This window comes from Lissotriton helveticus, chromosome 7, assembly GCF_964261635.1.
Source record: "Lissotriton helveticus chromosome 7, aLisHel1.1, whole genome shotgun sequence".
Lineage (NCBI taxonomy): Eukaryota > Metazoa > Chordata > Amphibia > Caudata > Salamandridae > Lissotriton > Lissotriton helveticus.
In genome coordinates, this window is record NC_136068.1 from 132,629,310 (window position 1) to 132,644,649 (window position 15,340).

At 45.1% G+C, this 15,340-nt stretch overlaps 1 protein-coding gene across 1 annotated transcript in view; it reads left to right on the top strand.

The window, feature by feature from the left end:
* ANGPT4 (angiopoietin 4) overlaps nucleotides 1–15,340 on the top strand; it is a 69,452-nt gene that overhangs the window by 34,058 nt on the left and 20,054 nt on the right. Inside the window, exons 2-4 of the mRNA XM_078651718.1 lie at nucleotides 353–508; nucleotides 1,037–1,158; nucleotides 4,135–4,367. Of these exons, the coding sequence (XP_078507844.1) occupies nucleotides 353–508; nucleotides 1,037–1,158; nucleotides 4,135–4,367 (511 nt within the window). The remainder of the gene's footprint in view (nucleotides 1–352; nucleotides 509–1,036; nucleotides 1,159–4,134; nucleotides 4,368–15,340) is intronic.

Consider the following 15,340-nt stretch of genomic DNA (forward strand, 5'->3'; position numbering starts at 1 on the left):
CTGCTGTCGAGTAGAAAATCTACTCGGGCAGCAGAAAGAAGCAGCGACCTGTGGCGTGCCACGTAGTGCCTTTTGTGCTGATTTTACAGCATGGGACGCGCTCCCAGGGCTAAAAATCAGGGCAAGCAGCGCAGCGTATGCAACTCTGCTGCTCGCAGAGCTCTGTGGAATCTCACGGAGTGTTTAGGTAATTCCACGGAACTCCACAGAGTGAAACTCTGCGAGTTTTGCCCAGGCCTATTCTAACCCTACCCCACTCACCCTTGCACTTGGTACTGATTGTACCCGCCTCTCCGTGCAGTGGATTTCAGTGGCCGTACAGTAACTGCATGTGTTCTTTTCCAACCTACAGCTGGAGAGCTCAGTCCAGCAAAGGACTCCTTCTGATTGGATATACAAGGACCGGAATTCCGAACCGTGGCACCCCGTCTCAATCCAGAACGTTGGTGCACTTCTGCGGCAGAAAATCGCAGAGCAAGCGAGGAAGGTGACGGACGTGGAAAGTCAGGTATGATGGTAGGGGCTGGGGAGGAGGGTGAAAAGAAGTAAACTGATAATCCAAAGATTGTTAGTCTAGTATGGAACCAGGGTGGGAATTCAACAAGAACAGACTCGGGCATCAAAATAAAAGTGGCCCCCATTAGTGAATTAGATAGCTAAAAAAGTGGCCTATGTTAGTGAATTTTGGCTGTTTTGCACTTGCACTGACTGACATCCTATATATGTGTTTTGGAAGGTATGGAAGAGTGCATGGAGTGAGCTTTTTTCAGACAATGCTTTTTTCAATGACAATGAAATCAACAGTAAAAAAGGCCCAACAGTCCATAAAACAGGCCAATAAGCAACAAAAAAAAATGCTTATGTGCTGCCCTGTCGGACAAGCCCTTCGGGCACTGCCAGACCATTCCAGCCCTGTATGGAACTCACTAGTGAAGGCTATCGGCTGGAGACCTTCCCCTGGCATTAAAGTGCTGGTGGCACAGGGGTCTTCCTGGTGGAAGGGCCTGATGACCGTGTCTCATCTCCTTCCAAATAGGTTTTGAATCAAACATCGCGGCTCAAGGCCCAACTTCTGGAAACGTCGCTCTCCACAAATAAGCTGGAGGAGAAGCTCCTGTCTCAGATGAAGGATGTCCACAAGCTGCGCACCTGGAACAGGTAAGATAGGGCTGGGGGAAGCCGCAACAGGATATTGGAGGATGGCACAGAGGTGAGGAAAACTCCTCCCGTTTACACAATGATTGCTCCCTCCTCCTTGAAGGAAGACAAGAAGAGTGCCTTCACTTAACATGTGCTCAAGAGAAGCTCAGTACTTGTACACATTTCATTTAAGCAAAAAGATCTTCCTCCCCCTTCACAAACGCTGAGAGAGTTCCCTTAACCCCTTCCATGCTGATGACGGCCCCCGTCCGTCATGCATCACGGTGGGCGTGTGCTGATGACGGCTGGGGGCCGTCATGAACCCGCCCACTCATTAAAACGGCCGCACAGGCGCAGAATCGCGGCCGCGCCCAAGGGGTTAACCTGAGATAAGTAGAGCTCTGTCTCCCTGCCCTTAATGGTGAGCTTCAACATGCACTTACACATGACAGATCTTAGCCCCCTGGTCCAGGTAGGATGCTCTCCCTGCCTCCTCCACTCATGCAGAACTAGCTCTACTTACTGCTTCTCAATGTGTGAGCTCTTGATCACTTAGAAGCCATTACAGGGGGCACACTATAAACAAATACAAGTACTGTTCTGTTAAGTGCTACTATTTCCCCAGTGGTTTACACTTACAATCCAAGAATCACACACCTACACTGTAAATGTACTACAAATGTATCAAAAATATATTATTCTGCAGTCTGACTATAATAATTGAGTCAGGAATTTGCAATGCAACAGTTATTGTAAGTCTGTGAAACCAGATACCTTAAATTAAAGTAGTCCTCTACCATTTTGCTGTTGCTGTAGAGTGCTTAGTTCAAATGCCTGAAATCCCTGCTGCACAGATCAACAATGTGAGACAGTGATCTTGGTTAGTAAGAGTGTTTGTATCTGCTTAAAGCATTAATAGGTGTGGGTCCTCCCACTCCTCTGCCTCGCACACATCTGTACTCTCCTAAGGGTCACCTCCAAAATTTACAACTACGAAAAGCAACACACTAAAAATAATATAAGTGCAAAAAGAGATATATTCATGAGTAAGTAAATTAAGTTACTTTCCACACGATTTTTAAAGTTGCAAACCATAAAAAAAATGAAAGAGCAAGGAGAGGTGTTTGGAGTGAAAGGAGTCTTGAGGGGCAGTGTATATTCCCCCTCCCCCCTCCACTCCCAAACCGGATTAACAATTATTTTGTTGCTTGCAGTGTTGAGGAATGGCATACTGTGCACTCTTCTGCCATCTAGTGTTGACTATGGAATATTACAATTTGGTTTTCTTTGAAGTCTTGTTTCTGGCCTGAGGAGAGGACTCCCCATCACAGAGACAACCACACTGCCACAAACCACCAAACTGTCCCTTGGGCATGGACATTAGTAACATTTGGTCCTAGTGGACGTGACAAAAGATTAAAGGATGCTTGAGGTTATTGAAGGATGTTTGGGGATGAACCATTTTTGGGACACAGCATGGGACATTAAGTGAGCTCACAGTGACGCATACTGATGTAGCAGCAAAAATAGCACTGTTCTAGGTTTCCTTGAGTACCCCATATATTCTTCCTGACTCCAACAAAAGCCCAAAATGTGCACCAAATATAGGAGAAATCCTACAGAACAGGTTTCTAACTTTTTGTCTACCTGAAGATCAACCTAGCCAAGACAGGATTTCTGTTATTTGCCAAGAACAAGAAACAGTACAAACCTAGCTCAATGACATGAACCTTTATGACTTCCAACCCCACCTCTCATTGAATGCTAAGACACTTGGATTCACCCTGGGCACTAGCATCTCCCTCAAGGAACATATTGCCATAAAACACAAAGACGGCTGGATACCTGCTCTCTCTTCTATCGTTTCTTCAAGAAAGTGACTTCAGAACTGCGGTTCACACCCTCTTTACTCTCACATCTGGATCTTGATAAAATCCTTTTTCATGGCCTCCCAGACACCACACTGGCACACCTCGAGGGCATCCTATACATCACAGCACCGCTCATCCAGGGCCTGATGAAATATGATCACATCACCCCACCGCGATGGAACTCCATTTTCTCCCCCTTGCTGGCCCATCTTCAAAACCGGATCCATCATTTACAAAGCATCAGAACCAGAACCCCACTTGTCTTGCAGACAAGCACACCATCTCGGTGGTTATCTGCACACCCACAGCCAGGACGCCATCAGACTGCAGACAATGAAGTGCGAAAAAGAAAAAACAAGGTAGCAGGCATTTTCCATCTCTACATCTAGGACCTGGAAAAACACTCCTGCATCCATTTGGACCACCCCAACGCTGCTCCAATGTAGGAAGGAGCTGAAGACCCACCTCTTTAACCCGTTCCGTGCTCATGACGAGCTCAGCTCGTCATGAGGCACGGTCCCGCTGTGCTCATGACGAGCTGAGCTCGTCATGACCGTTGCGCCGCGCCCACGCGGGGATAATTCCCCTGCCGTGCTGGGCGTTCCATTGGAACGGGCGTGGTCATGACGAGCTGAGCTCATCATGAGCACAGTGCGACCGTGCTGCATGATGAGCCGAGCTCATCATATGCACCGCGGCGCTGCGCGCGCCCCCCAACCCCCCTGCACAGCAGGGGAATGAGCCCCGCAGGGAAGGCGTTAAAGACCATTACTTCCCACTGTATTAACTGTCCACATCCCAGCTACCACTCCTAACACTTTTTAAATGTTTTCTTATCTTTGACATTGTAAAGTACACATGCTGCCTTTTTAGCTAGGATTGTGCTGTAGAAATATTATATACATACATACATACACACATACATACATACATGCTTTCAAAGCCAGTGAATGGAGCTCTACATGACTTCTTACAGAAAAATAAACACCGGTGGGTAAGGTCTGTTTCTTCCAACTCCATTCACTGGGCGAGTCTAATGGTACGGACTGGTGGCGGGCGGTGTAATCCAGGTATTACATTCACACTGAGTTTTACCTTATTTTTCTCTCCCTCTGTGGTGCAGTGCTTTAGAGACCCGAGTCCGCGACTTGGAGCAGAAGCACCGAGCAGAGATGGAGGGAATGCAAAAGGACAGCAAGGAGCTGCAGCACTTCGTGGTCCATCAAAACAGCACGGTGGACAGCTTGGAGCGGACCTTGCAAGCAGTGAGCAGCCACGCCGTGCAGCTCCAGAGACAGCACGTCCAGCTGGTGGACTCGTTGCAGGGCTTGCTGCAGCAGCTCTCGCAGGGGAAAGGTGAGTGACTGATGCAGGCGGTAATACAGTGGCAGTGCTAACAGGAGAAATGTGCTGGTGCAAACTGCCCCCTGACGAGAGACCCGGCACTTATTATTCTGGAGAGGACTTGGCCTAATGGCTTGAGGTGCCGATTTTAGAGCTGGGGAACCGGGTTCGAGTCTAGGCTTAGCTCAACATCCTGTGATTCTGTGGAAAATCACATGCCTTCCAAATGAGTGCGTCCTTAACCTCATGCGTGCGGTGCATTTTTCCGCCGTACGCTGAGTTTTAAAAAAAAAACGCGTTACATGACGAGCTCAGCTCGTCATTAGCGTACGACAGGCGTACCTCATGACGAGCTGAGCTCGTCATGATCGTTGAAGGGGTTAACTGGTGTTATAAGCACGGGTGCTGAGGTTTGGGTGCAGGTGCTGAGCACCAGAAAGCACCTGCTCAAATTAGGCACTGCGGTAACAGTTATTTACCAGCCATGCCTAGCCATCACCAGTGAAAATGCCAGCAGTGCTGCTTTGTATATGTGTGATCTTGTCTTTACCCAGCAGTGCTAAGAATTTTACCAAAGTCTGCTCTTTCTGCAGTGCTGTAGAATAATAACATTGTACCCTCCCCATCATTTCTATAGGAAGCACTATGAACTCCCTCAGCAGAGCTATGGGATTCTATCCACATGACCTCGTCCTCATTCATTGCTACAGGAGCCCCATACTGATATAGTGTTCCAGCATGCTGACCTTCCCCAGCAATGCTATAGGATTCTAACACTGAAAGCTTTCTGTGGCACTGCCACAGGATTCGAGCACTGGGAGTTTCCCCCTGCAGTGCTGCAGGATTAAAAAAAGTGTGAGCTTCCACCAAAAGTGCTATATGATTTTAGCATTGTGAGCTCCATCAATGCTATAGGATTCAAGCAGTTTGTGTTTCTGGATAGCTGTGTTGTGTGCTTATTTATGGAAAAATGCGAAAATTTGCCCGTCTTATTCATGTAGAACAGTCAGCTAATTTTATTGGCATTCAGATCGGGTAATGGTCTTTGCATATGAGTATGGCAATAATATAAGTTGAGAGGAAAGAAAAAGAGCAAAAATAAATAAATGAATCAGGAAAAGATTTGGATTACACAGGTTTTGAATTATACACAGGGGTGGGCTTAACGCGAGTAATTTTCACAATATTAAAAAAAAAAATGAAAATGTATACATAATTACGCAAACTGCATCTCGCATTGAAAATTTACCAACAGGTCAGTTCGGGTAAAAATTCAACTCAAAACTGTATTTTCTAGTTGATTTTCGGTTGCTTGCATTCAAAACCCTACTGCTCACGTTCGGACGTGCAGTTTTGCATTTATTACCTGAATTGTCTGCTTAGTACAAAAATCTATCTGAAATGTGTGTTGACCATCCACATTAAATGAACTGCCTCTCGCATTCAAAACACTGCAGTTCGCATTCAAATTTGTAGTTTCGCATTCAAAATTTACTCAAATGGTCCACTCGGGTAAAAAATCTACCTGAAATGCCCCTCAAGTTCAAAAATCACCCGACGGTACATCTTGTGGTAACATTTCTCCCCGAAATTAGACGATGTGGTCTAATGGCATTATCTCAGTAATTTTGAGTGAATTTTGTTACACAAATTTACCAAAATTATGCCAATCACTCTAGTGTAGTTAAAATTTCGCCTAGGCCTGTTGAAGGATTTTTCTTTTCAGCATACTATTTTTATGTCCAATTCTTCTTTTTTGACTAAATTCCCTATTTTAAAGTATTCTCAAACTGTGCTTTCCAATGTATTTTTTTCTCAACTATCCCCATTGCAATGTTTTTTAGCCTCAGTTGTGTGGTATAACAAATTCCTTCGTTACAAAGGGAAATCGTTTTACTTCAAACATTGGAAGGAAAAGAATATTGTATTCGTTCATCAGTTTTTTGTTGATGGCTCTATCCTTCCCTATACTGATTTACAAACCATATTTGACTTACCCCCTTCTTCGGTGAATGAATACAACATTATTACTTCTGCCATTCTGTCTCATTTAGCCTCCTACTCTCCTCCTGATATTTTCCCTTCCTTTGTCCCTGTCTCCCCTTTATATCCTTTATTGTCATGCCATCAACCAAAGGCTGCTCATGTTTATACAATTTTGACTTCGACTGTTGGTACTCGCCCCAAATCTTCTGTTGAGATTGCATGGGAATGTGACCTAGAAACTGAATTCCCTGTTTTGTTGTGGGATCGTATTTGGTCCAAACTGTTTAAAACATCTGTTGCTGCTCGAATTACTCAATCTTTGTTTTTTATTTATCATAGAGTCGTTATTACACCTGTTAAAGTTCATAAGTTTTCCCAGACTTCTTCTGACATGTGTTGGTCCTGTTCTACGGAGTCTGGAACACTTACACACTTATTGTATACATGTCCCCGTGTCCTTTCCTTTTGGAAGGAAGTTTGGAAAACATGTATGCGTATATTTTCATTTTCCGCCCCCTTATCTTTACTGAACATTTTTCTAGGCTCGTTATCTGATGATATTGATATTATACCTTCTTCTGTCAAATTGTTAGACCTGTTGATCTCTATTGCATTCAAAGTCATTCTATCGTGTTGGAAAGATAATTCTAAGCTTTCTATTCTTACTTGGTGGAATTTTGTATGTGATGAACATAGGATCTCTATTGCTGCCTCTTCTTCTATTCCCCTAAAAATTAAATCAGATCTTTTATGGCTTCCTTTCACGTCTTATCTTTCCTCCAATGCTCCTTCTTGACTGTTTTCGATTTCATCCCACATTCTCTTCCCCTTTTCTTTTTCTCCTTCTTTTCTTATCTTTCCTCTCTCTTTCTGGCTCTTCTCTGTCTCTTTCCCTATTTCTTCCTTTCTCTATCCTCTATTCCCTCTTCATCATACTATTTAGTTTTTCGTACATATGTTATGTATCTCTGATGTACTCATAGTATTTTTTCTGATTATATGACCTCATAACGTATGTACTATGATTATCTTAAAAATTCAATAAAAACTTCTTAAACTGTTAAAATTTCGCCTAGGCCTAGTTATAATAAGCACCTTGTTCATACAGATTAACAAAAGTCCTTCTCATGGTAGGAATCTGAATTTGTGGCTGCCCTGGTTCAAGAGGGTTACGCATTAGTGGTGATAGGCTAGACGATCACACATGTTGCTTCACTGTGTAGCAGAGAAACATTGGCAACTAACATCTTCCCAAAATGTCTGGCAGATTGCTCATCACACAGCCTAACGCGATGCCCTCGGTAGCCCAGCCCAATTTAGGGATATATATCTTCATTGCAGATTTGAGGTCCACAGATGAAATGTAAGAGTGGCCCACCAGGTCCACCAAATGGAGGTTATTACACCATATTGTACCTGGATGCTTCCTGTTAGTAACGATGCATCTGTTAACTTAGTTCACCAAGCACCAGGGGGCAGATGTATCATCCCCATCATTTGCGATTCCCAAATAGCGATTTTTAAGAAATCGCTATTTGCGATTCGCAATTTGCTAATCACAAATTGAGAATAATTTCAAGGATGCAGGGGTGTCCAAATGACACCCTGCTGCACCCCTGAAACTTACATGTGTGCGCATATGATGGCGCACATACATGCCCATAAGGGCATGTATGAGCGCCACATGGCACCTTAACAAATGCCAAAAAGTGCATTTGTTAAAGAAATCGCAAATTACCACCAACTACAAGTTGGTGGTAATTTGCGATTTCTGAATGTGGATTCGCAAAAAAAAATGCTTGATGCATAGCATTTAAGGAATCGCAAAATTGCGATTCCTTAAATGCTTGAGCAAAATAAGGAATCGCCGGCTTCATATACTGTCCCCAGATTCTCTATTGGGAGCCTGGAGGATTTTGTCCCCATATACCTCTGTTCATCTGGCAGGCAGTCATTTAGGTGCCTTGATCTTCTGCTACTAGTCTTCCTTTCAGTTACTGCTCAGAAGTGTGGTTGTGTTTATGGATTTGGCCTTCTCATAGTGTACATCTCCTGTGAAGGTAAGCTTTGTACTTTAGGTGGCCCCTCGGCTAGGCCAAGTGCTCTGTGCACCACATGCAGTGGGTCTTGCGTTGCCCCTAGCAGGCTTAGAGATTAGTGCTGCTGAGCAGACATTTCAGGAGCTTGCCATGTCTGGTGTTGTGTTGACCTTACAGTCAGCCATACTGGTTCCAGTGCACACATCCACTGATGTTCCTCCTTGACCGGGAAGAGGTGTGGCGGCGCGGCCAGGGCGACTGACGCTGGAGGCTGGGGATCACGGTTCGATCCCTGGCTCCGGCGGCAGGGGTCTGCCCAGCACCATGCGACTCTGGGCAATAGCTCGCTTAATCTTCCCAACGGCCCCCAGCGCCGAGAGACCCCTTCGGGGTGATTCGTGCGCTATACAAGTACTGGATTTATTTTATTTATTTACATTAACAGTTTCTTGCCTACTTGCTACTGACTGCAGCTCACCTAGAAATGATTGGGTGGAATCTTGAAGTTTGCATTAGCACTGAATAGGATCACGCTTCGTTTTGAAGGCCTAAGACGCCCACTCACTGTAGGACCATGCGGAGAGCCTGGTCCACTTTATCATCTGGATGAATGCCTATGGAAGGAATCTCTTAAAATTTAGACTTTGGGAAGGCAATGGCCTCTGCGGGCTCCAAAGTATGTCTTTGTGTCCCTGTGACCTTACAAGATGAAGGGTCCAATGGCTAGGCATTTTTTCTTTTCGTCTGTTGATGAAAATAGAAAATAAAAGGTCTTCTTGTGAGGTGGGATAGCGGAAGACAACACATTTCTTAGGAAGTACGGCTGTATTAATTGGGCTTGCCAAGACTGGGTCTAGCTTGCATCTCTCCTATCAACTTCTTCTTGACCTCCAACCTTCTCTATCTCCATTTACTCATATCCGGGATCAGCTCAATCTTGCTGCTATGGTGGGTAGAAGTGATAGCAGAAGTAGCTTCCCTCAAAGCTGCAGAAGGGAATTAAGGCAGTGGGGTCTTAGACCATCTGCGGAGAGGAGAATGAGTGGCAATACTTTATCTTTAGATTTGTGCCCGGCTTGTCCAACGAGAACACCCAATCTGACCAAGAGCCCCAAGAGTATAACCCGGTAGATATGTGGTGTCCTCAAAGGTCAGGGGAAATACAGTGTACAGTTTGGGCAGGCCTGGCATGCTTGAAAAGTCTTGTGAGTGGAAGTTGTGTGGATGGACGACTGTTCTCATGAACATTGATGAAATCTTACTCCGCCTTTTAGTAGTGGGTCCCTCAGAGAGATAACTACAGGTGGGTTGCAAGTTTCATAGCACCATCCACCAGATTGTTGTGTATGACATTTAACTTCTTAAGTAGTGCAGGCATCATAAAGCGCCTAGAGACCCTGTTAGGGTGACTTGTTGCGCTTAATAGGGAACAATAACATAAAGAGGGGGTCTCAGAGTAGTGGCAGTGGTAACAATAACAGCAACAATGACTATTGCCATCCATAAAGAGGAATTAAGAGAGAGAGAGAGATAAACAGATCCATAAGCAAACTAAAATGTAGAGCATCTGATTGGTGTAGTCCTTATAGTGCCTTCAGCAGGTGGCTTCAATTTTTCCATACATGTTTTCCAGAGTTCCCTACTTTGACAATGGCTGCCTACCTGCCTCACAGTTCTGCTGCAGTCTTTTTACCCCCACCGCCGCAAAAAAGAAAATTAGGAAAACTTCCTTAGCATCTGGCAAGCTTGACAAGTTTGCAGTAGACAAGCCGGCCTTAGGTTGTCCACGGTGGGTGTGCAAGAGTCTCACCATCTCACGCCTGGTGCAGCGTGCTGGTGCTCCTTGCCTCCAGGTTCCATCAAAGATGGTCAGGCGCTTTGTGCGGTGCTTACACCAGGTTGTCAATGGCTTCTGCAGCCACAGACAAGTGCTGACCCACTGGGTACCATGACATTCTATATTCAGCAGTAACTGCAGTTCTGGGACAGTCACACTTGCAGCATTCACACTCCATTGAGGATCACCAATGGCGTGCACACTTCTACTTGATGTACGCACACCACTGGCTGCTCTGGAACCCGCCCTCCTACAAATGGAGTGGTCACATCAACTAGTGTTCTTGCAGCTCTGTCATTGGCTATCGCAACACCCTATTATACATCAGTGACATGAAGTAGCTGAAAGATATGTAGTCGTATGTAACACCCTTTAATAAATCAACGCCACCCTTGTAGGTCAACGCACACCCCTCCCTCCACGAGCAGAGGTAGACTCACTGCTGCTTTTTAGGTCTGGCTCAGAGACAGTTTCCACTGTCTTGCCTTCCTCACATACTGAAAAACATTTTTTTTAATAAAAAACATGCATACTTTTATGGGCTTTAGGTCATCCATCTTTATCCTTTGGTCTGTTTGACTGCAATTTACGTTTTTACGTCAGCCGTTGCCTCGCTTCTACTGTGAGTGACCGCATTATGACTGACTGACTACTTGTGCACATTCACCTTAAAAGTGCACTTCAAATACTTTACCAATGTTTTCCATTCATATCATTTTTGTTTTTTTAAGTCTCCCTTGTGTGTTTAAAGGATATCTTCAGATTACACTAACTATATGTAATGGCTATTTTTGTAACGTATTTTGTTTATTTGAAGCATAAAGGTGGGAGCATTTATTTCCTTTTTTCTTCATTTTATATTGGTAACATATACTTGTAATAAAAATATTTTCATAATGAACCATCACACAAGCATGTCAAAACAGACCAAATGGGTTCCCCAATGCTTGTTCAATGGGCATTTGCAATATGCACACCAAGGTATTAACAATATGCTCATAGAAAACAATATGCCTTCTGTACTCTGGGAGAGCCACATATTAAATACAATTTATTAACAAAATAATGAAATCCCGGACAAAACACGTTCAGGCAATTAGTGGAAATAACTCACTGGAGCTGGCTTTGTGCTGGTGAACGAAATGTGAAAATTGCCCTAGAAGAGGAGAAAGACCATAGTTTAGCAGTAGGAATCTATTCGAAAATTTGCACGCTGTACGCCATCCTGTGATTGAGCGGTTTGGTTCTGAAAAGTATCCTATTTACGTAAATACATTTTGGGTATCACTGTAAGAAACTTTAGGACTCTGGGGCATAGCAGGCCTGTCAGATTTTGCAGAGCCAATCTGTTGATACCATTTTCAGATTGCATTTTCTGTCATTAACTTGCAATCCTCTCCTTTTAAATGTTTCCAAAAAAAGAAAACAATACCTGGCAACGTCCAAAGAGAGAGGAAAACAGCTAGGTAAAGAGGGTGCAATCCATGGGCGTCAATTCACCGAAAAGCCTGGGGTAGCGGAAGTGACATCACTCGCCCTTTGGCCTCCACTTTCACTCACCCTCACATACTTACATATACACACAAATTCACAAATTTTTTTAAAACAATTTTTATTCGCTTTTTCATATTATTTTACATGAATGTAGGCATGGCAGTTTAATTAAGCAATACAGGTATACAGCACATTTCCCTGGGCCCAGTAGGGGTAGGGGACAATTCTAAGGCAGCAGGCTTTGCTATGTGATCCTCTGTAGCTACTATGTGGTATAAAAGGTGGGCCCCATTGCCTTTCTGGTGAGGAACTATTTGTTTGAAAAAGCACCTGGTCCTTTAAACTACTGGTGCGTGTAATTAACTGGGGGTTTGAACTTGGGATGATCATACCTGGGCGGACTTGAAGCGCCTCTGCTGACGCCTAAGAGTAGGGACCATTCTGACTTTGCATGCATTTATGAGGGGAGGAGTCTGGGGAAATGGGGGGCTCTCCAGGGGTGTGGCTAGGTTGAGGCTGGGCGTTATATAGAATGGCTCTATGCGCTTGCGGTGCGTTGCTTGGTTACGCTTCCAGACGAGTAGTGGGAGTGACTGCGTCCGTATGAGTGTGTAGGGGAGACACGGGTTGTGTTCCATCTGATGCGCCTTGATGCCCTCGGGCAAAGTTACGCAATACAAAACTTCATTCATTCATAGTCTGGCTTGGGTTTTCTAGTATAGTCGGTAGCAATGATGGCTGTTGAGTCTTGGCCCGGTGATGGCGGAATTGATGCAATATTGTAGCCCATTCCATTGAAATGTGTTTTCTGCACCCCCCTTGTGCCTCCTCCCCCCATTTTCGGAAAGCTCTCTCTCAGGCCGCCAATGGGGGACCCTCTTCTGTTCTCCAATGCATCGTAATCCCTCTCTTCGCCAGTAAGAGGGCCTGTGAAACGAACCGCGTTTGCATTTTAGAGTTTTACACCTGCGGAAGATACCTATCCCTTTGGCTTCCCAGGTATTGATGTCAGTGAGCCCTGTTAACTCCAGCAATGTCTCCTGTATTGTATTCCAGTAGGGCTGGATTGTGGGGCATAGCCCGAACATGTGTTTGAATGTCGCATCTGGGTATTGACATCTTGGGCATACAAATTGCGTGTCTGGGTAAAAGCGTTGGAGCCACACGGGACGAGGTATGCATGGTGTTGTATGGAGATTTGTATGTTTTTAAAGCGGGCATTCTGAGACACTTTCTTTGGATATTCCAGGGCGCGCTCCCATCCCTTGTCGCGCAGTGGGCGTCCTATCTCCTGCTCCCATTTTTGCCTCAACGGGGCGAGTGTGGTGGCAGTTAGGTCTCAAATTGCTTTGTAAAGCTAGGTTATTAAGTGCCTCCCTCCATGTGGACAATTGTGTGGAGTACTGGGTGCGTCGTCGGTTCCCCCCTGGATAGATCCCAAATGTGGCGACTGCTGTGGACTATTTGTCTGTGTAGTAAAAACTGCCCTGGCGGAAGGCCCGTCTCGTCCGAGGGTCGATCGAACGGTAGCAGCTGACCCTCCGCAAATAAGGATCCCACCTCCAGGATTGCATGTTCTGTCCAAACCTGCATTGCCCCAGCAGTGCAGAGTCTTTCGCTTCTAGACAGGCCGGCTAATGGGTACAGGGGGGGTATATAGGGGAGTCTCACCCGAGATACGGTGAACTTGCAACATACATGCCTGTGCCATCCTCAACTGCACGGAATGTGTCGCTGTCGGACGGGTGCCCGGGAGGAGTAGGCGACATAGGGCTGGCACCGACATGGTTCCCCTCTCCGAAGCGGTCTCCACCAGATGACGTCTCACCATCCAGCGGGATAGCCGCTGGATTTGTGCCACGAAAAAGTAGGCCTTGAATGAGGGTGCTCCCAATCCTCCCTGATCTATCAAAAGTTGCAATTTTGTGAGAGCAACCCTCTGGCGTCACGCCGCCCCATGAAAGGGAGCTCAATAGAGTGTCCAGCTCATGGAATAAGAAGCGAGGGGAAATAAAGACTGTTGGCTAAGTAGTAGAGGAATTGTGGCACTAGGATCATTTTGGCCAAGGCCACTCTACCATGGGGGCTAATGGCAGGGTCTTCCAAAAGTTCACTCACGTTTTGGCCCTGCCAGTGCCCTACGATGATTGCCTTCGAACAGGTCCGCTGGGGAGTGATATAGTCTCATGCCGAGGCATCGCAGAGTGTCATTGCTCCAAGCCATATGCGAACTCCCAACACTTATCTCTCGTGATGAGGGGTTTGGACTTGGGGGGTGTATAGTGGATGTCACTCACCCCCAATTCTTGGCATCTAGAAATAAGGAGTTGGTGATTGGCGGTATCAAAGGCCGCACTGAGGTCTAGGAGGATTATTGCTGCTGATCCTCCTGCATCCATAATTTTTTTAGCTTCCTCAACTACGACCACCAGAGCGGTTTCCGTGCCCTGATGGGGTCTAAAACCTGTCTGTGTTGGGTGAAGGCGATCATTGTCCTCAAGATATGAGGACAGGATGGAGTTTACATATTTCTCAGCCATTTTTGCTATACCTGGTAATAATGAGATAGGGCGGTAGTTTGCCAATACCTCCGGATCAGATCCTTCCTTTTTGAGTAAGGCTTTTACCATAGCTTTTTTCCACTGAGCAGGTACCTTCCCAACTTCCAATGACAAGTTGATAAGTGCAGCAATAGTGGAGGCTACTTCTATAGATACCTTATTCAAAATGGTCGGAGGGGCCATATCTCTTGGGGATCCTGATTTTAGCTTGTCCAATAGGGATATCGTGCCCTCAGGCTTCAGAGGCGGGAAGGATTCGAGACTAGGTTGTAAAGAGTCTTTTATTACTTCTGATTGTTGTTCATTATCCAGTTTATCAGCTGTTTGGAAGGCTGAATAGATTGCCTCGATTTTAGCATGGAAAAACTCAGCAAGGTCATTACATCTTCCCAGTAAATCCCTTGACTTAACTATATTGGTTGGGGGAGTGGTAAGAGATCTGAATATTGTAAAGATTTCTCGAGGAATGTTTGATGCTATTATAATTTTTGCCTCGTAGAATTTTGATTGCGCAATGCAGATTTCTAATTTGTAAAGTTTTATAGCTTCACGGTAAACTTGCTTTTTCTCTGATGAGTAATCTTTCCTCCACTGCCTCTCTAACTGTTTACATTTGTGTTTCAGATCTTTTAACTTAGGGGTATACCATGCAAATCTTTTGGGGCCTTGTTTAATATCTCTGCATTTTATTGGGGCTATCTGGTCCAAGGAGGCTTCGATCCAATTATTAAATTGTCCATTAGCTACTTCATCATCAAGTACCGGGTAGGTATCTGTGAGGATGGCTGCCCAGGTTTCCAGAGGGATTTTTGACCAGTTTCGGCTGAACTTTTTCATATGGTTTCCTGACATCTCCTTTATAGATGGAGACCAGGAGAAGGGAATCAAGTAGTGGTCGCTCCAAAGTATCGGAATAGGATTATCAAGAGTTAGTAAAATTAGGGTCAAGAAGATGTCCCTTAATATGGGTCGGTCCCTTCACTTTCTGCATAAGCAATAGCGCACCTAATGAGTCAACTAATTCTTCCACATTAGGTGCAGTGCTTTCTTCCAAATGCAGATTTAGGT